General features: G+C 46.9%; 1 protein-coding gene across 5 annotated transcripts; it reads right to left on the minus strand.

The window, feature by feature from the left end:
• Positions 1 to 860: 860 nt before the first annotated feature.
• Positions 861 to 26598, minus strand: LRCH2 (leucine rich repeats and calponin homology domain containing 2). Of its 5 annotated transcripts, none has more exons than XM_058196872.1 (23): positions 26493 to 26598; positions 24646 to 24773; positions 22099 to 22243; positions 21118 to 21244; positions 20467 to 20572; positions 20087 to 20223; positions 19516 to 19649; positions 18443 to 18530; positions 17714 to 17825; positions 17033 to 17130; positions 16822 to 16889; positions 16446 to 16550; positions 15965 to 16042; positions 14804 to 14872; positions 13694 to 13742; positions 12568 to 12684; positions 10364 to 10408; positions 8970 to 9020; positions 8110 to 8167; positions 6967 to 7076; positions 6628 to 6765; positions 6431 to 6508; positions 861 to 5098 (listed from the first exon to the last, which is right to left on the minus strand). In XM_058196872.1, the coding sequence occupies exons 3-23, from the start codon at positions 22119 to 22121 to the stop codon at positions 4979 to 4981; spliced, it is 1911 nt and encodes a 636-aa protein (XP_058052855.1). In that variant the 5' UTR covers positions 22122 to 22243; positions 24646 to 24773; positions 26493 to 26598; the 3' UTR covers positions 861 to 4978. The 5 variants fall into 5 exon arrangements, with proteins under 5 accessions (XP_058052855.1, XP_058052856.1, XP_058052851.1 ...); XM_058196873.1 differs by having other exon boundaries at positions 26468 to 26515; XM_058196868.1 differs by lacking the exon at positions 26493 to 26598 and adding an exon at positions 26423 to 26468 and having other exon boundaries at positions 24646 to 24822.
• Between the last annotated feature and the right edge of the window lie 678 nt (positions 26599 to 27276).

The following is a 27276-nucleotide window of genomic DNA, read 5'->3' on the forward strand; positions in this document are numbered from 1 at the left end:
CCCCAAGGAGGCCCTCAAAGCCTTCCCTCGGCTTCCTGACAGCAAAGGATGTTAATTGTAGAAGTCTCTTCTCCTCCCCTTTGGTTTCTGGGGTCTGGGGGCTTCCTCCACCATGATATGACATGACAGCAGTCTTCCGGTATTTGAGGGACTGCCACAAAGGGGGGCGGGGTGTCAACTTATCTAAAGCACCAAAAGGCAAGGCAAGAAAGAATGGAAGAGTGAGAACTATTAACCAGTGGAACAGCTTGCCACTAGAAGTTGTGGGTGTTCTGTCACTGGAGTTTTAGAGAAGAGATCGGGCAGCCACTTGTCTCAAATGGCGTAGGGTCTCCTGCTTGAGCAGGGGGTTGGACTAGAAGACCTCCAAGGTCCCTTCCAGCTTGATTGATTGTTTGCTGCAGCAGCTCCAAATATTCAGCCAAGTTGGCAGGGACAAAGGGACGGGCAACTTTTGCCTTCTTGTCCAGGAAAAGAGATGGGCTAAACATGTTCAGCAAAGGCAGATGGGTAGGAACCTCATTAAACATTAAAAGCAGCTGAAATTGTCCTTTGCTGAGCTGTGGTCCCTCCTCCTAGCTTCTCTTTCACAAGGTTGTCATTGTGAAAACAAAACAAAACAGGAACAACAGGGAGGGAAGAAACCCCAGGGAGGCCAAACCTAAGGAATCCCTAAAGCTGGATTGGATCAGTTAGAAACACAGCCCTGATCCCCCTTAAAATGCTGAAGGAGCCTTGCTTCTGGCCGGACCCTCCCCTCACCCCCTCCCCAGCCACTGGGTCACCCACCTGCAGCTTTGCTGCAACCATCCAGACAAAATGTGGAACCAAAAGCTACAGAACACACAACACCAGGGGAGAATTATGAAAGACCTTTCATTTTATACACAGAGTATGTACATTAGGTTGATCCATGCAGATTTCAATAGAAAACTCTGTACAAAAGGAAACAAAAACAGGACTACTGTTCCAGGAAACGTGGACGTCGGAAGCTCCAGCAAGAAGAAATCCAGAAAGCGTCCAGAGAGTCATTGGAACAATGGCACCGGTAAGGACAGGAAAGAAGCACGAATGGCAAAACAGGTACAGACACAAAAGAAAAGAGGAGAGTTTCTCCTGGCTACTTCCAAACCGATTTGCATTTATGCATATAAAAAGTGAATTTGGCTCGGATCAGGAATGAAAGAAAGGAGATACAAAAGGAATGGATAACAATTAGTAGTTAAACTCTACTTAAACTCATCACCTGGACCCTTTTTGGTCCAAGGAGGGTCCACAGATCATTCAACAGTTTGCACATCTCTGCTTAGCCACCCCACCCCACCCCCGGTCACAACTGAGCATCGACACAGCTTGGCTGGTGGGCATCTCTGGCGCTCCGGCTGGGCTTGCGTTGCTGCCGAAATTCCAGAGAAATGGAAGGATCCGTTGTGGCCCAGGAATGAAGCTTAGGGACGTGGACTGGACGTGGTGGAGGGCAGTGCCGGTTTCATAATCAACCCATTTTAAGAGCTAATTATTTATTTATTGCATTTATTCATTAACTATATGACTTAGAAACTCCTGGACATCCTAGCCATTATTCTCTGCACAAGAATCGTACGGAGGCCAGATAGTGAGAAGAGAAAATTTATAAAGGGAGGGGGCAGGAAAATCAGATTCATGTAAAAACAAAATAAAGGGGATTAATACATGGAACACATGGAACACACACACACACACACACACACACACACACACACACACACACAATATGACTTTGCTTTATTTACCCAATGCCTGGGGAAGGGGAGTGAGGGAAAACTAAATATTTCGTTTACCTCTATTTTTCCGTATCTTTTATTCTTAAGATAGGAGGCCTTCCTTTTGTTTCATTTCAAAGGAATTAAAAATCTTAGCACCCGCAGCCTTAAAAAGCATCTAAACCAACCAGTAACGAAACCAACAAATAGCTAAAGACCAAATTTTCCCAATAAGGCACCCTGGAGCCATGCCTGTGTACTGGTTGAAAGTCAGGGCAACTGAACGCCAATCTATACAGAGAACAATAACTGGGGAAGGCGGATCTAAATATAAACAAATCATTTCATGCATTTTAATTTAACATGAGCTCACAACTGCATTTTAATGCCGAACAAATGGAGGAAGGAGACTTCAAGAATTCCAAAAGTCAGCTCCACCCCCGCCCCCCCAAGGACATTTTGCAAAAGTCGAGGAGGAGCCTTACAGAAACACTTCTAGCTTGAAACCCCCCCCTCCCCTCCCAGTTTTAGAACAGGCTGGAAGGACTCAGCCTGATGCCCAGTTAGGACCACTTCCCACAGGCCTTGGCTGCAGACCCCGCCCCACCCCATTGCATTCCTTAGAACAGGGGTGTCCGGCCTTGGCAACTTTAAGACTTGTGGACTTCAACTCCCAGAATTCCTCAGCCAGCATGGGAATTGTAGTCCCCAAGTCCTTAAAAGTCCCCATGGCCTCCCGATCATGCTCTCTTCCCAAAGCTCTCGGAAGAATCGCATCTTCAGAGGCGGAAGAGGTGGTTTTTCTGAAGAAACAAGAAAAGGTTGCCTTTTCCCAAAGAACCAACAAGGCAGCCGAAGCTTCAACAGGGCTGTCATCGTCTCTAGGAGTACAAGGCCAGGAATAATCGGTGCTGGGGCGACCCAGAATTGGATTGAATTCTTGCTGAGCAGGCATTTGGCAGTCATTGCCCCCATGAGGCAGGGTTTTCTGCTTCTCCAAAATCCACCTGCATGCAGGTGTCATACCTACGACTGACACCCCCTCACCTTGCCCCTTCAAACTGGGCTGAGCTCCTCTGCGCTGACCTATTTTGTCTCCCCCACCCACTTTTATTGCTTCCCTAGACTGAATACGTTTCCCATTTCATCCTGCAACGAGGGGGAAAGTGGTGCCGGGCCTCACTTTTCACAGGGGGGTGAGAGATGACTGGGCATCTCTGTGACTGTCCCCACAAGCCCACAACATGCTTCGTCAACTAACAGTGGAATTCTTTGGGCTGCAAAAAAAAGGTGCAAAGAGTTTTATTTCTTAATAATTCCAACAAGAAAAGATAATTTAGTCCAACCGAAGGAGTCTGCAGGCAAAACCTGAACCTTAAGGGGAGCAACGGAAATGCAGATTTTAGAAACGGAGCAACGCAAAGGCTTATTTCTAGGCCTCTCCAAAGGCCCTGGGGGCAGATCCCCTTTGAGAGGCTTCCCTCTAGTTGGCCCTGGGGTGGGGAGGGCCTCTGCAGGGAAGGGAGGGGAGGACTCTGAATGGAACTTGCAGGGTTGGGGTCTCTCTCTCTCTCTCTCAAGTCCCCCAATGGCTCCAACAGGCAGGGCCTAAAACAGCTGAATGAACACTGAAAGAACACGGGGAGTGTGTGTGTGTGTGTGTTTGTGTAGCTTGTAATACTGGCTGTTCTCTTGAAAGTGGCAATGGAAGAGACCATCAAAGATGACACCTCCAGAGTTGTCATGCATACACAAACACACACACCATTCCTCCTTCCCATTCCCCACGGCTGTATCTTCTTTCCACTTACACACACCCTTGGCAACAACACTGGAGTGGGTCGAGTGGGCAGAGCGGGACTGGCAGTCAGGGGTTGCGACTACAACACACAGACGGAATTGCTCCATCCCTTAAACTGGCCGGGGGGGGGGGCAGAGATTTGATCAAGGCTATTAATCTTTCCTCTACTTCACGACGTTCGTTCCTCATTCAACAACAACGACAAAAGATTGTATGAAGTCGGGAGCGAGCTATGAAATCCTGGCTATCACAATATAAACCTGAGATTATTATTTTTTCTTTAAAAAACCTTTTTTGGCAGTTTTACTGAAAAGTTTTTAACTAACACTCTTCTGTAGGATTCTCCATTAAAAACCCTACATGTCATTATTTATCCCAGACGAGGAAAATAATTTTTCAAACATCCACCGACCAACAAATACATTAAAAATGATTACATATCAAATTAAATATGATAAATAAAAGCGTATTTACATTTTTTTCTAAAAACCAAACTTAATAAATTCAAAGTGTGCAAACTGAAGAACATCCAACATTCAGATGTTAGTCCTTTAAACTTCACGTATTACCAATCTTACAAAAACCTAATATTTAAAAATACGCATTGCATCTATTGAGACGTAAAGAAACTGCAAAAATGTTTTAAGACTAGGAAAAGAGTTATTACACAGGCACTTCACAGGTAAACAATCTACAGTACAACTGAAAAATATTTTGGCACCAATCTAGAATACTGGAAAAAAAAAACCCACACAATTTGTCCTTTATATTGTATACTATTCTGTCATTGCCAGCATACACCCAACTAAAATATTGGAAATGGTACATCGGTAAGTGGTGCAAAAAATGAAGGATGCCAATCTTCTCAAAACTGGTCGAACTGTTTCCGTGATGCTCGTCCGGATTTTCTGCTATGCTAGAGTCATTTCTGATTATTTTGCAAATGTAGATGGAAACGATGCCTGTCAAAAACGCTGAATGCAAATGCCATATTAAGAGCTGCCTTGCTCCATCGTGTCTCCCCCAAATGCCACCAAAAAGCCACCAATGGGTGAGGCTCCCCCACCGTCAGCCTTTCTCAGAGCTCCTGCGTCTGGGCTTCCTTGTTAAAGGTGCGCTGCGAGATCCAAGAGGAATTGGGATGCAGTTAAAAAAAAATGAAGGCTTGACGGACTTCTGAGCGGCAAACGCAGGACGGGTTCTACCTGGGAAAGAGAATCTTGACGGCCTCAAAATCTCTTACGGCTCTCGTGGTAAACAAGAAAACAGGAATTATTATTTTTTTCATGCTCCCAGGGAATTGTCAGCTGACATCCCGGTTCCCAGCACACAACCCAAGAGCCCTGGACAGCCCTGACAGCGAGTGGCTTGGCAGGTTCCCCTGGGATGGGTCCGAGAGGCGCCGTGGCGGCCAGTTCCTTCCGCAGGGGTCCCGTTACAGGCAGGACAGCTGCGAAGCTTTGGAAGAAGGGATCTCAAGCAGAGCCTGAACCGTGAGTCCAACTTTGACCAGTCCTCTCTCTTCCAAAATGTGATGGGGCAAGCAGAGTCTTTCCTGGAAAAGGAAGAGACGCCCAACGTCAGATTCTTCCCCAGAAGAAAACCCGAAGTCAAGCGACCTAGGAAAAGAGCTTCCTTTAAGGGGCCGAGGCTCCAAAGGAGGACCACCCCAGGCACCTCTGAAGCAGGGCTCTCCAACCTTGGCCACTCTTAAGCCTGGTGGGCTTCAACTCCCAGCAAAGCTGGCTGGGGGATTCTGGGAGTTGAGGTCCGCCAGGCTTAAAGTGGCCAAGGTTGGAGAGCCCTGCTCTAAAGGGCATGACTTTCTTTGGGACACAGAGGCTGCGCCCCCCGAGGCAAAAATCAAAGACTGCTTCGCCAGCTCCTCACGGCTTGAGGAAGGGCGATGCTGTCCTGGGGGAACCGGAAGAAGGAAGAGACGGTGAAGGATGGAAAGCTCTCCTAATGCAACCGTGCAGGAGGCTGAGAGGTTAAAGGGGGAAAACGCCCCACCCTCTGTTCCCAACAAGGCACTTTTTGGCCCGTCCCAGCTGTTAATGCATCAGTGCATCTTTAGGAATCCCCATGTTCTAATTCCCCACCCAGAAGAGTGAATAGGAAAGGGGAAGGTTTCATTCAGGGGACGGTTGCGGCTCAAAGGTGTCTCATCAGCACAGGAAATCAAAATATGCCCCCAATCCTGCAGGAAGTCCCGCCTTCCTGGCAGAGCGGGGCTCTTCCTCAACTGGGGTGACTTTTAAGACGGGTGGACTTCAACTCCCAGGGTTCCCCAGCCTGAGGTTGAGGAAGACTATTCTGTGGGGGGAGTCTAGTGGGGATCCCGGCTCAAAACAGCACCCCCAAACACCCCTCTTCTGAACAAAGGCACTCCTGGTCTCTACCCCGTACTACTACCAGTCCCATCTCTTTCGAGAGGGATTTTACAGGTAGTCCTCGACTTACAACCATTCATTCAACAGGTTACAATGGCACTAAAAAAAAAAAGTGACTTATGATCACTTTTCACACTTACGACCGTTCCACTGTCCCTGTGGTGACATGATCAAAATTCAGACGCTGGTCAACTGACTCATACTTATGACGGTCATAAGTGACCCCCTTTTGCGACTTTCTGACAAGCGAAGTCACCGGGAGGGGAGGAGGAGGAGGGGAGCCAGATTCACTTAAGAGCAGTGTTCCTAACTTAACTGCTGCAGCGAGTCGCTTAATAACTGCGGCAAAAAAGGTTGTAAAATGGGGCAAAACTCACTCAATGCACACCTTGCTTAGCAACAGAAATTTGGGGAGGTCATTAAGTCGAGGACTGCCCGTTATTAGAGAATAACCTCCACCGCAACGGGCATCGTTAAGCCCCTCAGCAATTTACCTGCGCCACGCCCAGTTTTTTGCAAGCATCCAGGAAATTTTCAACATTTCTTCGGCATTTTGCCATACTGAGCTTAGGCTGTTGAGAGAAAAAGAGAGAGAGAGAGAGAGAGAGGGAAGCAGAACCGTCAAGAGAAATATCATCCAACCAAGGAGCAGCAGCAGAAAATTAGCTCCGTCTGCCCGCAGCTCACTCACCACAGCTGGTGACGGGACGTGAATGCTGGCCACAGAGCGTGGTCTGATGTGGTTGGCCAGGTGGCAGAGAACCACCCCATCCATGAGAGCGGCTCCAATATCCTCGGGCAAGCTGACCTTCAACCGCGACTCCAGGTTCTAGGGTGAAGGAGACACACTCAAGGTCAAAAGCCAAGATTCTCAGGCAGCTCTTCCAGGAAAGCCACCAGCAGCCCCAACACCCATCCCGTTGAAGGAGGACTCTCCAACTTTGGCAACTTTAAAATCCTGTGGATTTCAACTCCCAGAATTCCACAAGTTGCCAAGTTTGGTGAGGCCCCTGCATGAAAGGAAAATTACACTGCGTAGTTGTTTAATCTGTTCCCTTTCTTCCCGCAGGTGTTCCATTTTCCTCCTCATGGTGAATCCGGGGTCCACGGTGCTGTAGTCTTGACGAGACCGCCCGAACGCTAAAAAGGGAAGCAGACCGTTGAAAACGACGCAGAGAACCGCTCGTGCACGATGCTGCTTGCTTGCGCCTCCCTCCCTCCCTGACTCCCTCTCTCGGTGACTCTCAAATCCAATAAATTAAAACTGCCTCTGGGTTGTATGACAACGGCATTTGTCACACAAGATGGGGGGGGGATTAGAAATGAATTGTCTGTCAGAAATGAATGTCGCATTAAAAAACTGGGCAGAATTTGTGCAGAGGAACAGAAACAGGCATTCTAATTGATAAACTCATTTTCCTTGTGTTGACATGAACGGCTCTCGTTTGGTGTGGGAAGAGAAATTTCCAGCTGGACGTGATTTAGGCCATCCACCCCATACTAGCCCAACTCCCTTGATCCAGGAATGACAGTCCAAGATCCCGCAGCGTCCCGGGGAACTCCATGCTCAGGCGGTGGTGGCTGCAAAGCAGGGTCTCTGGAACCGAAGGACTGAGCCTGCAATGCCCTGGCACAGTTGGCAAGACAGCTGCTTGGTCTTTTCTTGCTTTGTACTCTCTGCCCTGCCTGTCACTTAACAGACTTCCCTTCCTTCTAAACTCAACCTCTCTGTCCTCCGACCCTCGGTATATTCTAAGCCATCTCTGTTCTAACACACACACACACACCCACCCAAGGTCTGGAGAACAGTTGCAGGATTTGAGTTTGGCTAGTCTAGAGAAAAGAAGGAATGGGATGACATGATAACAGTGTTCCAGTATCTGAGGGGCTGCCTCAAAGAAGAGGGGGAGGGAGGTCAACCTATTTTCCAAAGCACCTGAAGGCAGGACGAGAAACAACGGATGGAAACTAATCAAGGAAAGAAGCAACCTGGAATTAAGGAGAAAATTCCTGACAGTGAGGACAATTCACCAGTGGAGGTTTTTAAGAAAAGTCTGGGCAGCCCCCTGTCTGAAATGGTCTGGGGGTTTCTGCTTGAGCAGAGAGTTGGACTACAAGACCTCCAAGGTCTCCCTTCCAGCTCTATTCTGATAGATCGAATTACAGTCCTCACCTGATCGGGGCTTCAGTCCAAAAGGGCCATGAGGACTCCCGTCTGCCCGGTCATAATCCTTGAAAGGAGGGAGGAGAAGCAGAGCTGTTAGATGGCCACAGAGGGAATCCCAAGGCATGCAAGCATTAAGAATCCAGGGGCTTGGGCCTTTGGCCTTAGCTGGAAAAATCTCTATGCAGGGAAGATATTTTGCCACTTCCCAGTCTGGCGAAAAAGAGCCTGGATGCCCACTGCCTTTTGGCCACAGCAGGGGCAATTCCTGAGAAAGGGCCACTCATTGCTTATAAAAGTTCAATTTAGTGCCAGGACCACAGAGCTTCAGGGAAGCGGGAGGGGAGACATTCTCTAGAAAGATCCTCCCAAAAGCCCTTTGATGACATGTTTCTTAAAGATGGAAAGAGCTCAGAAACTTTTATTCTTTTTCCAAATATACGTTACACCCAGTGGTGAAATCCAATTTTTTTTACTACCGGCTTGGTGGGCATGGCAGGGGAAGGATACTGCAAAATCTCCATTCCCACCTCACCCCAGGGGGAAGGATACTGCAAAAACCTCATTCCATCCCACTCCTGGAGGAAGGATATTGCACAATCTCCATTCCCACCCCACTCCGCGACCAGCCAGAGGTGGTATTTGCTGGTTCTCCGAACTACTCAAAATTTCTGCTACCGGTTCTCCAGAGCCTGTTAGAACCTGCTGGATTTCAACCCTGGTTACACCCCTTCCATAACGTATTTCAGATCACGCTTGGAGTGAGCTTCCATTCTACAGGCAACGCCAGTTACACCAAAACTGCATGTTGCGGTTAAAATCCACTTTGTGACACTAACAAAAATAGACAGACAGACAGAGACTTGTACCTCGGATGATACAGGAGACTGTGGAGACACATTAGCATGATCACTGTCTTGCTACAAAAACGAAACAAAACCAAAAAGATGGAAATCGTAAGATGAAATGTTTAAAATGAAAAGTTTGGTCAGACAATACATAACGTTTGTGTGTGTGCACGTACAAACACATATTTTCCCAAACAGAGATACACGGCTCAACGTATGGAGATGCCCCAACAGAGACCTCTGGATGTGACCTCCTGGCAGGAGGGATCAGAGGGACCTCTGGGGCTTCTGCCTTTTCCCTGTCATTGGCTAATCAGAAAAGGACTATTAGCCTGCCTCTGTTTTTCTGCTGCCATAGCCTATAGACGGCTCTCGTAGCATCAGCTAAGAAACTTTGCTGGCCCAACATCTACACAGCTGTCTGTCCTTGCTTCCATAAGTAGCTTAAACTGCGAGATCAGTTCCTCCCTGATCCTCCTAAATTTCTCCCAGATTTGTTTCTGGGAGATAATAACTAAATTTCTCGCAGATAAGATCTTCCTTATTTCTATGCCTGGTTATTCATTACCGTATTTTTATGTATATTTATTATACATTTATGTACCGTATTCTTCGGAGTATAAGATGCACCTTTTCCCCCCCGAAAAAGAGGATGAAAATGTGGGTGCGTCTTATACTCCAAATGTAGTCCCGCCCAGCTTCTCAAACGGAGGTTTCAGAGGCTGAAAAAAGCATCAGAAACCGAGCCTCAGAAAAAAAGCCCCAAACAGAGCTTAACGGAGTTTAGAAAAAAAGCCCCAAACGGAGCTTCAGTAAAGGAGGTCCCAAATAGAGCTTCAGAGGCTTTTTTTCCTGAAGTTCTGTTTTGGAGGCTTTCAGAGGCAGAAAAAAAAAGCAAAAAAAAAAAAAAGCAAGGCACAGAGCTCCCAACCAAGGAACCTGTTGCTAAAATTCACCTCTGGGAACAGCTGATTGGGGGTATTCCGGGAGGCCCATCCACCTGCCAATCAGCTTTTTTCTTATTTTCCTCCCCAAAAACTAAGGTGCGTCTTATACTCTGAAAAATACGGGTCTGTATAACCTGCCCTTCAGCAGATCCCAGGGCAGCCCCGATTTCATACAAACCAAGGTTTAAAACAGGGCAGAACACCGTAAAAGCCATTGAAGAGCACTTTGCTGGCCAGGTCAAGGGAGAAGACATTCAGGAGACTCAGTGCGTTTATCAGATTATCAAGAGCTCTAAGCCGTATTGAATTCATGGGCTGTCAATGTAAATTATGCTCAGCCATTCTTTCTTCAAGAGGGGAGGGAAACAACTTTGCATGGGAGCATTGGGAGGAGAATTTCAAGAACGATGTTACAGAATCCTTGATTCCCACCGTTAAGTTTCATTTTGTCTTCCGCTCCCCGCTTACCTCATCGTTTTCATTTCCACTGGAGCTCTTCCGTGAAGACTTGTACTGAAAAAGAGACAGATTTCAAAGCCTGTTTGTGTTTCATCTGGGCTTCATCCTCTCGCCACGTAGCCAATCCATCCTGAGACAGAGACCCGGGGCCATTCTGGCACGGCGGCAGAGTCTTAGGGCGCTCTCTTGGGGGCATAAAATGCTGGTCAAGAGGCAATGTGTGACGCTTAGGCTCGGTAACCAGGATAATAAACTGGATTTGGCTTCCCAGGGGAAGAACTGCATGGCTGACAAGCTCTCTAGAGAGAAATGTTTATTCCCGTAATAATCCTAGCTGCATTTCCTTAAGGATAAACTCTGCGACTCTCCAAATAATACATTCCCTAGTTTACGCTGTTCGCCTATTAAAGTAGGCCTGTATCTCGAGGCTTTGCAGAGCCCACTCTGCCCCTTATGCAAAAGACCTGCAAAGGCAGAAGGCTTCAGCCAGGCTCCCCAACCACTCACTCTGTGGCTGAGAGTTCCAGAGTTCCCACTGGGCCTGCCCAGAGTCAGCGGTGGGTTTCTACCGGTTAGCCCCGGTTCGGGCGAATAGGTAGTGGCAGCAGTGGGAGACTCTGCCCACCCACCATCACGGACACTCTGCGCATGTGCAGAAGCACCGCACACACGTGCTCCCACTTCCGAACCGATAGCAAAGGTTGAGAGGAACCCACTACTGGCCAGGGTCCATATTTTTGCTACCCTTGTTAAAAAAAAAAAAATCTGCACTAAACTCCAGGCCTTCTCTGACCCTGAGGAGAAAGTTCCTGAGCCAGGTATCAGGTGATTCTTCCCTGGTTTCCTTTTACCCAGAGCAGACTTTGCCCTGGAGGGTGGGGGGCGAACGTAAGAATTTTATGGGAGAAACAGATCTGAGGATCAAAGCAAGGATCACAGAACCATCTTGGACCAAAAGTGGCTTGGATCAGGGCTGTCCGACCTTGTGGACTTCAACTCCCAGAATTCCCCAGCCAGCTTGTTGCCCTTCTCACGCATCCTCCCTGCGTAACTGTCTTCAGCTCAACAGCAAGGCAGCTCCTCTGTTGAAGCAGGCAGGCATCGTACTCAGCCAGAGACAAACGAACGGAAAGGGCTCCGTGCCCAGAGAAAAGAAGGCAGGGCTGCCCCCTCGTGGGAGGCTTCCTGCTGCTTTCCCTTCCTCGTGGCAGACAGAACCACGGGCAGAGCAGAAGCTCAGAGGCTCCGAATGGATGCTCTGGGTGGGAGGTGCCAAGACAGCTGTGGTTGTGCCAAGGGAGACCAGACACACTGCAAGCATCGCTCAGTGGCTGAATCCGGATAATGCTGATCCACAGCCAGACCAACCGAGAGCAGAGATTCCCAGGAATCTGAGTAAGTCAGAGCAAGGCTGTCAGAAAGATCTCATGGATAACACAAGCAGAGCCATCCGGATGGATGGATGCGGCACTTCCGGCCTTGGTCGGTCTCTCAGTCAAAAACAGCTGATGCTCACCAACTATTATCCCTCCAGCCTCCTCCTAGATCCATTTCTATTGCGTGTATTATTCTCCGCACCAGAGATCGATCTGATCATTCAGTGTAAATACTACCCTTGAAACATGTTGAGGCGCTTCCTATTTTACAATAATCCTTGGAAGCCACCTTCAATTCCATCAAGGCTTGGCTTGCATGGGAAAAACAAAAGACAAAAACCTGCCGGACAGATTTTTCTTAGTTTCAGTTATCGGGTGTAACTGAGCTGGCTGTTCCAAGGCAGAAAAACTAGGCTGCTTGAGGCATTTTAAAAGGCAGGATATGATTCTGTCTGGGACTGGACAGCTTTTATGGACTGAAAAAGGCAAAAAAAAAAAAAAAAGTACAGTATGTGATTTGATTATGGGAAGAAGGGAGTTTTGATGCAAACTCAAAAGAGAGAAGATAAAATTTTATAATTGCTATAAAGAACACTAGGGCATTTTTTAAAAAAATATTTTTTTTTCTCTTTCACTTCTCTGTTCTTTTCTCACCAATTTCTTTTTTCTTTTAAAAGTTTTTATTCTGTTAATTTTTTTCCTAGAAAAATAATTACAAATATGACTTAAGTTGCTTTTAGAGGTTTCTGACACTTTATAAGGGCAGAAATGGTTTTATTTTCTTAGACTGATATTTGGTTAGTTGGCACGCAGAGAAAAAGTGGGGGGGGGGGCTACCTTGAAATACTCCCTCCTGATCTGCTTGCTTCGCCGCCTTTCCTCGTTCTGCCAGATGACCGGCTGCACATCTGGCCAACGTGGGCCGTCCGGGTGGCCCTTCTGATTTTCCAGAGACTGCAGAGGGAAAACAAACAGTAAGGTCTATTTGAGTCTATTAAGTTTACCAGGATCGCTCCAAATCTCCAATGAAATCAGTAATGCTTTTCCTAAACTAGCCTTCCAGCTTTTTTGTCATCAAGGTGATCACAAATAAATAAAACTCAGAAGGCAGCAGAGTCACGGAGATTTTGCACGCGTGGCGTTCACTCAGGTTCTCTGCTAAGCTTATTGCTCAAGAGTGATTAAGAGCTTTCACTTCTAATCAAGAACAGGAGCAGCCCTTGCTGAGTGGAAATGGAATAAAAACATGTGCACAAACCGATAATCACACTGAGAGTGTTATACACTTGGCAAGGCTTAATTCTGCTTCGTTTTATTATTAAATCAAAGTACTGACGTTTACAGAAATTACTAGTGACTAGTTGATATATTGTTTCTTATATTGACCTATCTATACGCTGATAAATGTTGATGCAATTCATGAATTCACCCACTTACTAAACATTATATTGCGTAACTGGTTTGGATTAAAAGTCTATAAATGCCACAAAGGGTATGACTGTGGAGGCAACCTGCAGAAATTCCACTGTAGAGCTCATTGCTGGCACAGGACAACTGTGGTTTTTACCTGGTGCACCAAATGGCCGAGGGGAAAATGCATAAATATGCCCAGCAAAATTTAGGGTTGCATTTCTTCATCCAATGTTATTAAAAACTGCTGGACTTGACAAGCTTCCCTCACAGCAGGCTGATCAGAATTTGAGGATAGTTGTTCAAATGCTCCACAACGGCAGAACGTCACACAATCTGTCACAACTACCGCACAGCACAACAGATGGCGCAAAGGAATCCCACCCAATTATCTGGTGCTGGGCGCACTTTCAACACGCGAAGGCGGCTCATTTGGAACCAAAGCTATAAAGAGCGATCAAACATGGCAGCGGAGAAACATTAGCGATGAACAAGCTGAACAATTACAGCTGCCCAGGGAGAAACATGGGAGGTTTTCACCTCTCTGCATTACCTGCCAGCTGCAGGGGGAAGACGGAGAATTTGCTTCGTCTGCCGAAAGGCTGCGCACACAAAAAAATAAAATATAACAAAACATAAAGTTGTTAGCTTAAAAAAAACCACCCATCTTTCTTTCTTTGTTAAATGGCTTTTCACTCAAAATATGCAACTTTTCTCAGTTTCCTGGGACCAAAGGAGCCAATTTCTAGTCTGGCATGAAATACTGCCAATATGTATTTATAACCAAATAACCTGTGCACTGTAGGACTCATTTTTTTAAAAAAATCCCTAAAGAAAAGCACAAATAATGTGGGAAATTATAAAATTTTAAATGCTCGCAGTAAAGCGAAGTATTTCTTTTTTAGAGGTCTGCATTTCTTCAGATGTAACTCCTGGGAGGTGTAATTTTTGTCATTTCCTCCCTTTTCAATAACGAAAGATCTCAGGGTCTCCCTAAGGCCCACCATGGCCTCCAAAGGCCAACTTCTCCTCTTACTAGCTTCAGTCAGCCAAAGTTTCTATTACGGAGCCCAGGGAGGGTTCTACCATCACTTAATCCACGTTACTTCCGCATGATTGCTTTTCTTTGGGACATCAAGAGATCTGGAAAGGTGGAACACGGGTGCGTTCCTCTGGATGAATAAACGGACTGAGGGCAGCAACGCAAATTGTTTTCTCAAACAGTCCAAAGCAGAGGAAGGTGTTTGAAACGCGGCAGGGATTCTTAACGTTTTAAGAATTTAAGCAAACGTTCTGCCCAAAGGGTGGGGCTCTCAAAGGAAGGGAGAAACCGGAAGGAAATTCCACGGGGGGCCCAACTTCCCACCGAGAGGACCAAACCCTTTCCTGTCAGCCCCAGACCATCAAAACCAGCTTCCTTTAACACGGTGAGATCTTATTCAGATCATTTGTGTGAAAGGATTGGGGGGAAAGGACGTGGGGAAGTGGGGGCTGCGCCAACCTCACAGCTCTGGATTCCCTGCAGTGGGGGGGGGGCGGTTTTCAAACAGTAACAGACACCTTTTGTTTCGGCCCACCTCTGCAAAATCTTTTCACACAAGAGGTTCACGCAAACGGTTTTCATCTCTTTTTCTTCCCCCACCGCGCAAAGCCCCATCCGTACCTTTTCTCTGCGTCCACTGTCTGTTTTGGTCGGTTTCTTGTGCTTGTTGGGGCGGAGTGATTCAGGAGCCTAAAACCAATAAAAATGCCCCCGAATGACCTGCAGGCTCCAGTCAGCAGCCTCAGCTCTGGCCTGATCTGAGGTTTCCTTCTGCTGAGCTGAGCTCCTGCAGCCTGAGCTGAGGACGGCCCTTCTCCCCATTCCAGAGCCCGGCTGGGCTGCCATTCCCTGGTCAAGCTGCCCTCTGAGGTGGCAGGGACAGTCTGGGAAAGGGGCTCGAGAAGGAGCAAAGTCACAAGAGAAGGAACAGCAAGGAAAGACAGTCTGGAGCCAGGAGTGTGACAGGAAAGGCGGAGAGGAATAAGAAGGAGCTCTCCCTCAGCAAAGGTTCTCCGAACCGAATCCCACCCTAGTCAGGGCAGAAGAGCAGCAGGAGGGCTGGGGGGTCTCCCGTCTCGTCTTGCAGGACCGAGGGCAGGGGGCTTCCCAGCTGACTAGCAGGGTCATTCTTCCCGCCTCCAGAAAATGAGTCACTTTAAATAAGGTCAAAGACTCTTTTACACAGAAGCAGCTTTCATCTATCATTGAATTGCACCTGAAGGGTCCGGAATTTGGTTTTCCAGGTAACAAGTCAAGAGAAAACGCATTTCACACTTTCCCTCAAGATCCTTCTCACAGGTGGGTGTTTTTTCAAGGTGCTGTTTAACCAGGAAAACCCCTGAAACGGGGATTTCCACAGGTGTGGTCACCAAAGTTAAGCTGGTACAACTGAGGGCTCTGACTGCCCTTTTGACCGCACACAGAGGAAAATCCCATTCTTATGACCGAGGCAGACAAATACTTGAAATAAACAAAGAAGTTTGCCTCCCGAGGTTGTGGGTGCGCCATCCCTGGAGGCTTTCAAAAATAGACCGGACAACCCTTTGAGCCGGCTGGCATAAGGTCTCCTGCCTTGAGCAGGAGGTTGGACTAGAAGACCTCTGAGGTCCCTAGCAGTCTATGTTCTAAGACGACCACCAGGCTTCTTAGGGGAGTTTGGGGCTTTTCTTCCACTTTCCTCTTCAGATTTCCCCATTACACCAAAACTGTTATCCAAAGGGTTGTTATGGGCTGGCCTCCCACACGATTGCGTGACATCCCCAGGCCTCGAGTCCCAAGTACCTTGAGGCGCGTCCTGCCACCCTGGTCCTCTGGAAAAGCTTTTCACTGAAGGAAGCTCTATAGCTTAAGGGCCTCCGTCTGAATTCGTGTGCCACGTACCCCAAGATGGAGGAAAAGAGCCATGAAGAGTGACAGGAGAGCCGTTAGTAAAGTCAGTGGAAGAGAGAAAGAGGAGAGTGTAACACAGTTAAGACAAGAGAAGACAAAAATGGTTTTACAGCCAAGCTGTGGAAGATAATCCTTCAAAGAGGCCAGGAGCTTTCTGAGTAGGGCAAATGTCACAGGCTTTGGGGATCCACTTCAGCACAGGTGCTTATTTTAAAAGGTAGCAGCCAGATTAGCCCTAAACTAACTTTTCTTCTTTCAGATCATCCTCTCCCAGCTTGGATGGGACAAGGTTTTAAGATGCTATGGAAACAGTGGTTCAGGGCAGACCCCCACCGAAGGCCCCTGCTGCCGATGGGACCCACAAGCATCGTACCTGTTTTTCTGCTCCTGCTGCAAAAGCTGGGCTGCAATTTTCCGCAGGTCGGTCACCTCTTTCAGGTCGTCTTCTTCTTCTGCCAGCGCCTTTTCTTTCTGAATGCTAATCAATCGATTGATCAATCAATCAATTAATACATATTTCTCATTGGGTAAAGTTAGGATTTCCCAACCTTGGCAACTTTTAAGATGTGTGGACTTCAACTCCCAGCATTCCCCAGACAACACAGAATTCTGGGAGCTGAAGTCCACATATCTAAAAGTTGCCAAGGTTGGGAAATCCTGATTCGATACGTCTGCCAAACAGACCCTCTGTGTGAATGGTCCGCAGTAGGTCACCCGCAGACCCTGCTGGGGCACTGTCAGGGACCCACCTCTTCTCTTCTCGCCAATCTTCACGTGGGTCACTCTTCTGTGGCTTCTCAGCTGACTTGCTTCGTTCCTTACACAGCAAATTGGAGGTAGAGGAAAGAGGGGAAAAAGGGTGTGTGTGTATGTGTGCAGAAATCACTTTTTTAAAACTTTAGATCTAGAAAGTCTCCACGACTCATTCAGTTTGTCTTATTACTTTTAAGAGGTGGCTACCTTAATGTAAGAGACGGATGATCCGGTCTGGGGATCTCCTTGGTCACAGGCAGCCACGTCCTCTGAGCTGGGATCCAGGTAATCGCACACATCGGGGTCTAGGGATTTGGTTAAAAAGGAAAAAGGAGGTATATACCGTATTTTTTGGAGTATAAGACGTACCTTTTTCCCCCAAAAAAGAGGGTGAAAATCTGGATGCATCTTATACTCCGAATGTAGCCCTGCCCAGCTTCTCAAAGGGAAGTTTCAGAGGCTGAAAAAAGCATTAGAAAAGAAGCTTCAGAAAAGAAGCCCCCAAACAGAGCTTCAGAGGCTTTTTTTCTGAAGCTGTTTCGGAGGCTTTCAGAGGCAGAAAAAAAGTTTTCAAAGGCAAAAAAAAGAAAAAAAAGAAAAGAAAAGCAAGGCATAGAGCTCCCAACCAAGGAACCTGTTGCTAAAATTCACCTCTGGGAACAGCTGACTGGGGGTATTCCGGGAGGCTGATCCACCTGCCTATCAGCTTTTTTCTTATTTTCCTCCCCAAAAACTAAGGTGCGTCTTATACTCTGAAAAATACGGTATATGGTTAGGTTGACTGTATAAAAGCTTCTGTCTAAGGGTCTCAAGCAGGCCTTTCTCAACCTTTGTAACTTTAAGACGTGTGGACTTCCTCCCCAAAACCACCTGGATGTAGGATTTTACCTTTATGCAACTCGGGTTTGTTCCCTAGCAATTGATTGTCAGTTCGGAGCGTCTGTTCCCTTGTCGATTCCGACACCTGAGAGTGGAGGCTGACTGTGTCATCATCGGATGGCTGAGGAAATACAGTGGAATAGGTACATCACAAACCCTTCGCATTTGTCTCTCAGTGCAAAACCACCGTCTGACGCTTGGGTCCCAGCCAGAGCCCTTCTGAGCAGAAGGTGCCCTTGTTCCTTTCATGGAGCATCCAGACATTCATTCAGTTAGTAAATAGTTGTCACAACTCACAACACATCCAGAAATGCTTCAGTTGGATCTAGTTTCATGTGCCTAATGAATAAAAAAAAATTCAGGGAAATTTGATTTTTTTTTCTTTTGCTATCAAATCTGCAACGTAAGTTAATGTGGCGTTTCCCAGCAACTTGCTCACCAGTCGTGCTGATGAGATTCCTGCGCAAGCAGGCCACACAACTGAGAGCTGTGAAGTCACAATACACTTGAGGCCACCAGATGAGGGAAGCCCGAGGGATACAACTTCACTGTGCCGGAAAGTAACTTCTAACACATCATGTTAATTAAATTGGCTGCAAAGATTTATCAATTAATTATCAGGTAGTTCAAGGAAAGAGAGAGAGAAAGAGAGAGATCTCCATCCCAAAACTGATGGAAAAAGGAAAGAAAAACACCTGTTTCTTTCTTTTACAACAATGTAAAAAAGAGTTAACTTACTTCCGTTGTGGATAATCTTTTATCCCCATTATCGCTACCAATTCCAGAGTCTGGACCATGGTTTTTATTGGGGTAAAAGTCTTCTATACTGTAACAGAGAAGAACATTGGTTACGGACACTAGGAAAGGATTTTCAGTTCCCCAGTTCTAGTCTGCGACGGTGATGGGAATTTTTAATTCCTCAAAGAACAGCAAACGATTTCCCAGAGGCAGGAAATCCCAAAAGTTCTTTGCTGAAGAGAAGATTGGCTGATTTTCTTCCCCTTCAGAATGAAAAAATACAATGAAGTTGGTTTGGCAGCAGATGGCAGGCTTCTCCCTCAGTAGAACTCTTCTGGATACAAGTTGGTGGAAGAAGAATCCCAAGAGCCACAAGGGTATGAGGAAAGCGACGCTTAAGTGATATTCAACTTCAGATATATTTCATTCCTGGCTCTGCTCGGAGGTGAGCAAAGACCTGATTTAAGAGTCTATGGTTTGGTCTCCAACAGGCCTCCATTCTCTTATTGTGGACCCATTTGTCTTGATCGAGACCTAACACATTCCGTTCACGATCTCCAAGGAACCCAATCCAGATCCAACCCTAGGCCGATTTAGCGGACAAGAATTAAGTCAGTTCAAGACCCCAAAGGAGTCCCTTTCTCACGTTCTGCTGCCGTTCTGAAAATAAGTGGAGCTCCTGGCTCTGGCCTGGCCTGATTCATTTCAACCAACTGTGATTTGGAAGCCTTCCAGTAGCAGGGCCAACAGCGAGAGATGCTGAAGACCCAGGCCAGGACTCAGCAGCCTGAATCAGTTTAGACGTCATGACAGGCTGCAGCTGGCTGAAACCAAGCAGTGTAGGGGGTCTGCTCTCATCCAGAGTCCCTGATCCCAGGCCCAGCAGGCTTCCTCAGCTCTGCCTTAGTAATGAGGCCTGACACAAGGGGAAGAGAGAAGGCAGGCAGGGGAGGGGAAACTGGGAACCCAGCCAGAGGCAGGGCCAGGAATGGGACATTGGGTGACGTTCCTGGCGTGACGTGGGATCTAGGCGATCACAAATGCTCCGTTTTGAGAAGGAAAGGCAGCTTTACCTGTCGGTGAGCGGCTGAGAAGGGATCCTTCTTCCCAGGGAAGGCAGATCCAGGGAATCCGGCTTCTTATCCATTCTCAGGCATGCTTGGACACTGAGGAATTTAAAAATGTGCACTTTGCCCTTTAAGCAGATCTGTTAGGAAAGAAACCAAAACAAAATCTGAGTCAGATAGGTTGACAAGAAATCCTCTGGAACTCCTTCACTGCCTTTGATGTGTCTGACTCTCTTTGTGTGTGTTGACTGATAACAGCTTCACGTAAATCTCCCAAAACTACCGACCTATTCCTGGAACAGCTGACCAGCCCAGCCTGTTCAGCCACTGCATGCAGGGAGATGGTGAATTAAGAAACAAGGCTGATTTGGCACACAAGATTTGGCGGTTCCAGGAAAGACCTTCCAGGGGCCCAGAAACAGAGACCGGCTCCTCTCCGACTATCCCTGAGGGAACCAGGCAGAAAAGGTGCTTCCATCTGATGATAGACCCAATGGACCCCAGAACAGCTGACTGAAGGATGAAGCTGAAGGTCCCCGTTGCACTTCAGAACTGAAGAAAAGGGGGATCAACACACCTGGGCCGGCGGGATCTGCATTGGATTATTATCAAGAACGATGACTTGCAAGTGTCGCAATTTCCGGAAGCCGACAGGGATCTCTGTGACTTTATTACAGGAGAAGTCCAGCTTGACCAAAGGAAGATCTCCTAATTCTGTTAATTGTAAAGGAGGAAGAGAATGGCCTTCAGACATTACAAGATGCGTGTCTAAATCAAAGATCACCAATCTTAGCCACTTGATGACTTGTGGACTTCAACCCCCAGAATTCCTCAGGTCAGCCATGCTGGCTGAGGAGTTCTGGGAACTGAAGTCCACCAGTAGTAAAGTTGCGAAGGTTGGAGACCCCTGGTCTAAATGCATTCAAAGGGAGTGGAAGAAGATAGGAAACTGCTTACCATCAGGTAACATGTGGAGATTATTTCTTCTTAAATTGAGTTCTTTTAACGAGTGCAGTTTTCCTATCTGTTGGGGAAGGACCTGGATCTCATTGCAGCTAATGTCCTAAGGTAAGAAACAGAAAACCAGAACGCCCAACAGTTAAACAAGCACTTTCTGACCTGAATGGCTTCTTTTCCAAAGGAAAATGGTTTCAAAAGGTATCTCTCTCTGATGTAGCCAGAAATCAAGAGATGTGGGCTTTGGTCACGCCTTAAGCATGAAGCCAGTTGGATGACTTTGGGCCAGACAGGCCTTCTCAGCCCTAAAAAGAAAACAAGGGCAAACCACTTCCAAAAATCTTGCCCAAAACCTGTATGGACATGTCTAGGCATTCACAAAGTTAAACTAATTCAATAGTACCTCCCCCCACCCACCCTCTCTCACACACACACCCTGAGACAAACCAACAAACACTGACTCAACAAAAGTTAAGAAATCAACCAGATGAGATTTATGTACTTGGGGCCACCAGACTGGAAAGCTTGAAGCCTGCTCATTACTGTTCTAGGCAACTAATTTTTCTACCCAAGGTGTAGTTCAATTTGTTGACAAACAAGAGTGAAGCCAAACGCGTTCAGGGTAACCAAGGATAGAGCAATGGCACGTACCAACTCCATTAAGTCTTTCAACTTCCCAATTTCTTCAGGAATAGACACCAACTTATTATTGCTGACAACCAAAACTTTCAGTGGCAGATCAAATAGATATTTTGGCAATGTAGATAGGAGATTTCGGCTAGGGAGAAAGGAAGACATTGGGGGTTAATATCCAGCAGTTATGAATTGTTCATGTTCAAGAGATGCAAAAGCCATTAAAACCACTCTGGGCTCCATTTAAGAAGGACTCAGGTACAAGCCCCGCTGGTGGATCACAATACCCAAACGGCCTTTCCAGCAATGCGTTTCATCTCGGGTGCATACGCGGAAGCAGAATAACTCAACCACTACAAAAGCTTGAATCAGGGTCTTTGTAAACTCTTCCCACGTTGTGTTTTTTTTTCTTCTCTCTCCTCCCCGAACGATTTTTGTGGAGCTGAGAGGCAGCTTCTCTTTTCTCTGATCCTTTTTTCCAGCTCTAATTTTTCCTCCTCTGGTGCTAATTTGTCATCTTTGCCCTGCTGTTAAGATGCATAGAACCTGAGGTGAACCCATGCATGTCACTTTCTGGGCTTCCTTGATAGCCTAACGGGAAAGGAGGCACTGTGCCTGCTCTAAACCAAAAACAAAACACGGTGGATCTGAGAGCAGCTGCCACAAAATGGAGCAACATTCCTTCTACTAAGGAAAAAAACCCCTCTTCTCCATTTCTGTGGCCAGCTCAGCTGCTTTCCCACAGAGAAGACAAGGGTAGCAGGGTTCTTTTCAGTATTCACCAAACTCCTAGAAACCGAAACTGAAACGTAAAGAGATTTACATCTGCCTCTCAAACTTCATACTGTGAAGGAGAAATATCAGGAACCAAGGTAGACTCCCTGATACACGTTTATCTTCTGCCAATCTTGGGGCTGCAGGGAGCAGCAAATATTTTTGTAGTCCTCTTGAGCAAGAAGGCGCACTGATGTGAAACCAGGGGAAGAAAAATGCAACTACCTGATATTGAGATATGTTAACATCTGTAGGTTTTTAATGGCTTCGGGGATACATTTGATGCAGTTGTGATACAGGTTCAAGGTCTCGAGCGGCGCAAACTGCCACACATCTGGAGGGATTTCAGTAAATCTGTTCCTGGAAAGATCTGAAAAGGGAAAGGAGAAGCTATTTCCAAGGCTCATCCTGAAGGAGAAGATGATGACAAGACCCAACTGGTCATCGGCCGTTGCACAATTCTACGGTTGGAATTAGAGGCTATAAGTTGGAAAGGGTTACTTTCTGCTAGGATGCCAAACCCAACACGCAGGTAGAACTAGAAGCTCACCGGGATCTGCCCTTCTAGGAGAAGACAAGAATTCACCGCTGTCCACTGCTTTTCCCCTACAGCCCATTCCCCTCCAGTGGAAGAAACTGGTCCCTCCTGACCAGCAAAGGCCATCTCCGTCCTTCAAACTGAAGAGAGCCCAAGCGCTTCGTTGAGTTGGGACCCTACGATCTTTTTTGAAATAAAACCCTTTTGAACACTGGCTGCGCACGGATGGCACCAAACAGACAATATTATGAAAATCTGCCTGCTGCCGCTAGTGTTCTACAACAGCCTCTCCCAGCAATTTGGAGCCCATGAAGCCGGCCTGCGAAATAGCCACATTGTCTTTGGAAGACATGACTTTCTTTTCAAGCCTGCTGGTTTCGTAAGCCTCCCCAAACAAAGGTAAGAAGCAAGAGCAAGGAGTAGAGCCCCCTCTTCCCCCCGTCCCACAGATGCCAAGCACTGCAGAGACAAGACGCAGAGCGGGCAATCTTCGCTTTCATCCCTTTGTGTCCTTTGTTGTCACATGCAGAAAGCAGAACACAGAAAGCAGATTAATCCTTCCCAAAGTCACGGCTTCCCCTTCCTTGTCTGCAGACCAATTTCATTCCGCCAGGGGGGAAAAAGGGAAGCTCCTTCCCCTGTTTCTCCTACCAAGAATTGGGGCCTCGTATGGACTTAGAAATCTCTCTCACACAAAACTTTATGCAATAAAAATAACCTTTTAACCCTCCTATTGAAATACTGTCACACACCTTGAGATATTTCGGTGGGAAAAGTTTATTGGCCATGCTTGACTCTAGCTGCTCTACTCAGAATAATTTATAAGAACGGGCAAAAAGAAGGTTTGGACTAGATTAACGTCAAACCTAAGTATTTTAAAATGCTACATAGAATAAGGAGGGCCTCCAATGGCACCGGAGACAGGCTGAATGCCACCAGGACCAGGAGAATCTCCGGGTAGGGTCTTTGAATGCTGGCAGTTTCATGGGGAGAGCAGGGCAGCTTCAGGGACCCAGCACAGGCTCCTGTGGGACGCAAGCACCCTTTGGTGTGTGGCTAAGTGGCTTTCTTGTTCTGCTGGGTTCCTCCCATCTGTTGTGACCCAGGCCCAAGTGGGTAGTAGGAAACTCAGTCCATGAAAAAACAAACAAACTTTATTAGAACAGCTGAGAATTACTTCATTCCCAGCATAGTCCAAACTAAATTAAAGCAAATTCCTCCCAATACAAATTCCTCAGTCCTATCGCAAACCTTGGTCCAATCAGGCAAACTGCCAAAGGCCTTTCTGGGCAAACGTTCAGAAGATACCGATACAAAACAAATGCAGCAAGACAAAGCTATCAACGTTGTTTTCCGGCAAAGAGCCCAAATGCCGTTGCTGGTCTTTTAAGCCTTATGGGAGGGGCCAATCATCTCTTGGCCCTACTCGCGAGTCATCCTCTTTGCTTGAGCTGCTCTTGCCTTCTGGCAGCTCTTCTCATGCGTGCATTAGGAACAGGCTCCTCCTGTTCCTCTGCCTCACTACTGTCAGCCTCTGGAGGTTCTGGAGTTTGCACATCACTCCCTGATGGCCCTGGCCCCACCTCAGCCTCTGACGCAGAGCCCTCATCCGGGCCTTCCCACGCTCTTCCTCAGCCTCATCGCTGTCTGACTTCACTGCCAGCTCCGCAGGCTGCTGGCGGACCAGAACATCATCACCCGGGGGGAGGGGGAGGCTGTATCTATCCAACTGCATGCAACTGTTGTTGAGTACCCTTGAGTTGGAGAAGAGGAGAACCTAGCTAAGGAAAAAGGGTTGCTAAGGGATGTTCACCCACCTAGTCAAACATTCTCCTCAAAGAGCTTTCTAGTCGAGGCAGTATAAGAGGCAGAAGAAGCCCTGAACAAACAAACAAACCAATCTGCATTTTCCCACTCTGCCGATCTCGGAGAATTCTTTAGGGACTGAAGGGCTGCTTCTCCTGCTGGACTTCTTCCCACCATTCTGAAAGTATTGCAGGTTAAAAGTAGAAGTACCTGGGAAAACATGTTCCTTAATTCTTCAACTTCTGCATATTGTTGTTACTGAGGTAATAGCTAAGGATTCAGGGGAACAAAAATCTAGACTTGAGCAGATTCCAAGAATAAATGCCCCGAGTATCTTGTTGCTGCTATCAAAAGATCAACTGGATCTTTCACTCGAGATCCACCAGGTCAACAAAAACCTTCAGCATGCATTACTCTGCGTTTCTCACCGGAGAGACAGCCTTCGAGCTTCCGCCTGTATCTGAATACATCTTTGTCAGGATCAAGGCTAATTAGCTTGATCGGGTTTTCATTCAACCAATTAAGTTCAGATTTATTCCTTTGCTTGGTGCCAAACCTATGAGCCACCAGGATCAGAATCAGAAATCCGTTTAATCTTAGTACTTCTGCAGCAATGAACAAAAAGAAATAAAAATAAACCACCAGCAATAATATAATTAGGTGCAAACATTTAATGGGAAGGGGGAAAAAAGATAGTGCACATTTTTAGCACAATGCCATGTGCATGTAAATTCAGGAGAAAGTCACATGGATTCAGTTGGGTTCCTTCCCAATAAGGGTGTGTAAAAATTGCAAATCACATGCAAATTTGTTGGGAGGTTCTATTTAACATGGCCAGGCTTATTTCTGAAAAATAATATTAATCAGGAAAGGCTCAGCTCGCTTTGCATTGCATTGCATTGCATTGCAAGACTGACATTCCACACACAGCAATTTCTGCAATCCATGTTCCGAGCATTAGTGACACCGATATTATCTTTGTTAAGCAGCTGAATGAAAGCTACTTAGTGGGAAATTGCCACAACAGATCAGGGTTAGGCAGGATGAGTTTGATCGGTTGGGCCTTCTCCCAGTCAGGACTTGGTTCGGCTGCCACTCACACTTCCATGGGAAGAGAAGTTTGTGGTTGAACAACACAAAAAAGCTGGCTGCCCTACCAGCTGCAGAGCTGCCCTCCTTCGACTGCAGTTAAATTAAAAGCGCCAAAGTTACAAAGATCGCAGGTTCACTAGCAGTCAACTGGCCAGGATGCCAGCCCTTCCCAAGTCACCAAAGCCTTCTAGAACTGCCCTCCATTTCTCTTTCAAACGCACATCTTCGGGCCCCGTCTCACCTCCTCAGGACAAATACGGAGATCTTTCCATCCACATTCATCAGCAAAGTTCTTGAGACCCTGATGCTACTTTGGCATCTCTAAAGCACGCAAAAAGAAGGGAGGCGAGACGCCTGCTACCCACTTTGGATGGCGCTCCTTTCCCCGAGAAGCCCCCCTCGCCTTTGTTCCAGACTAAACCCCACATTAGTAACAGCTCTGCCGTCACATTCCTAATGCAACCTGACATGCTGGCAAGCAAAGCGTTATAATCCCAGAGAAGGCCTCTTCACTGCAGGAAGAAACAGGAAGGAAGCGTAATTCTGCACTTTCCCAATCACCAGCGCCTTTTCTTCCAGATCAGGCCTTGAAGCGGCGGGAGGCTGGGAACACTGAGGACAAGCACCAATGAACAGCCCATTTCGGCAGTTCTTGCAATGCTACTTAAAAGTAATATTTTTGGTAAGTGGTCCAGCACATTTGTTTCCTCTGAAAGAAAAAATGTCCCACCTGACTCTCTCTAAAATTTATCCACCCCGAGTAAAGAGGCAGATGTCATTTTCCAAATCTGACATTTTAATTACAGAGAACAACTGTGGTTCCGAGTGCAGATAATGCTGGGAAGCTTCTGGAGTGTGAAAGGAGGTTAAGCAGCTAAATTACAGCTCAGTGCATTAAGTTCAAGGTTGCGTCTCTCTCCTTTGAGGAAACTAAATTCAGGCTGGATTTTCCCCATGGTTCAGCTGAAGTCTCCCATTGTCAATTAACGCAAAGGGAGGAGAAACTCTTTTAATCCATATTGAGAAGCTACGTTAACTCTGATAAAAAAACAAAGAACCGTGTGTGTGTGTGTGTGTGTGTGTGTGTGTGTGTGTGTGTGCGTACATTCTCACCATGTTCAGCTGTGCAGCTAAATGCATCCATATTAATTCATTTACCAAGAGGAATCTCTTTCCTGCTCACCAAGGTCTAAAGCCACGATTCGTTTTTTGGCAGGTGGAGGCCAAGAACCTCAGGACAAACTCGTAAGAAAAGAGAAGCTTGTCTATTTCTTGACTGTAAAAAGAAGCAGGTGTGGGAAGGTGCCCCAATTCGTCTTTGCTCCATCATCATCCTGAGCCACAATCTCGACTTACTTTGATCTGTGAAAAAGCTTCCAAGGAAAAGCTTATGTAAAAGGAGGATACAGCAAGCAGAGATTATGGCCGAAAGTCTCCCTAACAGATTTAGGAAATTGCACCTGTAGCCCCGAACTGATCTCCTCCTGGAAATTGAACCTTCTAAGATCCCCAGGGCTCCTTGCAACCTTTTCGCCCACATCCACTCTGCCATCTTTGGGGGCCTCCCTTGGGCCAATCCAGAGAGGCAGCCTTCTGTAGAAAATCAGCCTCCTTTAAAGCAGGGGCTTCTACCCTCTGTCCCCATGTTATTGCCATGCATGTTTGAGGCGAGATGCTGGTTGTTCTCACAAGCTTGCAGATCACATTTCCCAGGGCTCAGATGGTGTTAAATCACGGCATAAGGTATTTCTTTTAACATTTTCTTTGGATGTCCTTCTACCAATCTTTGGGGACATTCTTTACAAAACTGACACTTTGACAGCCATCCAAGTGTCCCTGGTCTGGGCAGCAAAGGCAACATGTATGACGACTGATTTAACAAAGGCTCATGCATGTTCAAGATGAGTACTTCGAAGCCTGCATGAAGGAAGAACACGTCAGGACTCCCACTGCCACTGCCCTAGAAG

This window comes from Ahaetulla prasina, chromosome 11 (assembly GCF_028640845.1).
Source record: "Ahaetulla prasina isolate Xishuangbanna chromosome 11, ASM2864084v1, whole genome shotgun sequence".
Lineage (NCBI taxonomy): Eukaryota > Metazoa > Chordata > Lepidosauria > Squamata > Colubridae > Ahaetulla > Ahaetulla prasina.

Coding starts and splice junctions, on each gene's coding strand:
- LRCH2 (XM_058196868.1), bottom strand. CDS start 26,453: ATGGATGCATTTAGCTGCACAGCTGAACATG. Junction 13,743..14,803: donor ACAGTGGACGCAGAGAAAAG/GTACGGATGGGG, acceptor TTGTGTGCGCAG/CCTTTCGGCAGACGAAGCAA. Junction 5,099..6,430: donor AAAAACTGGGCGTGGCGCAG/GTAAATTGCTGA, acceptor TTCCTTTTCCAG/GAAAGACTCTGCTTGCCCCA.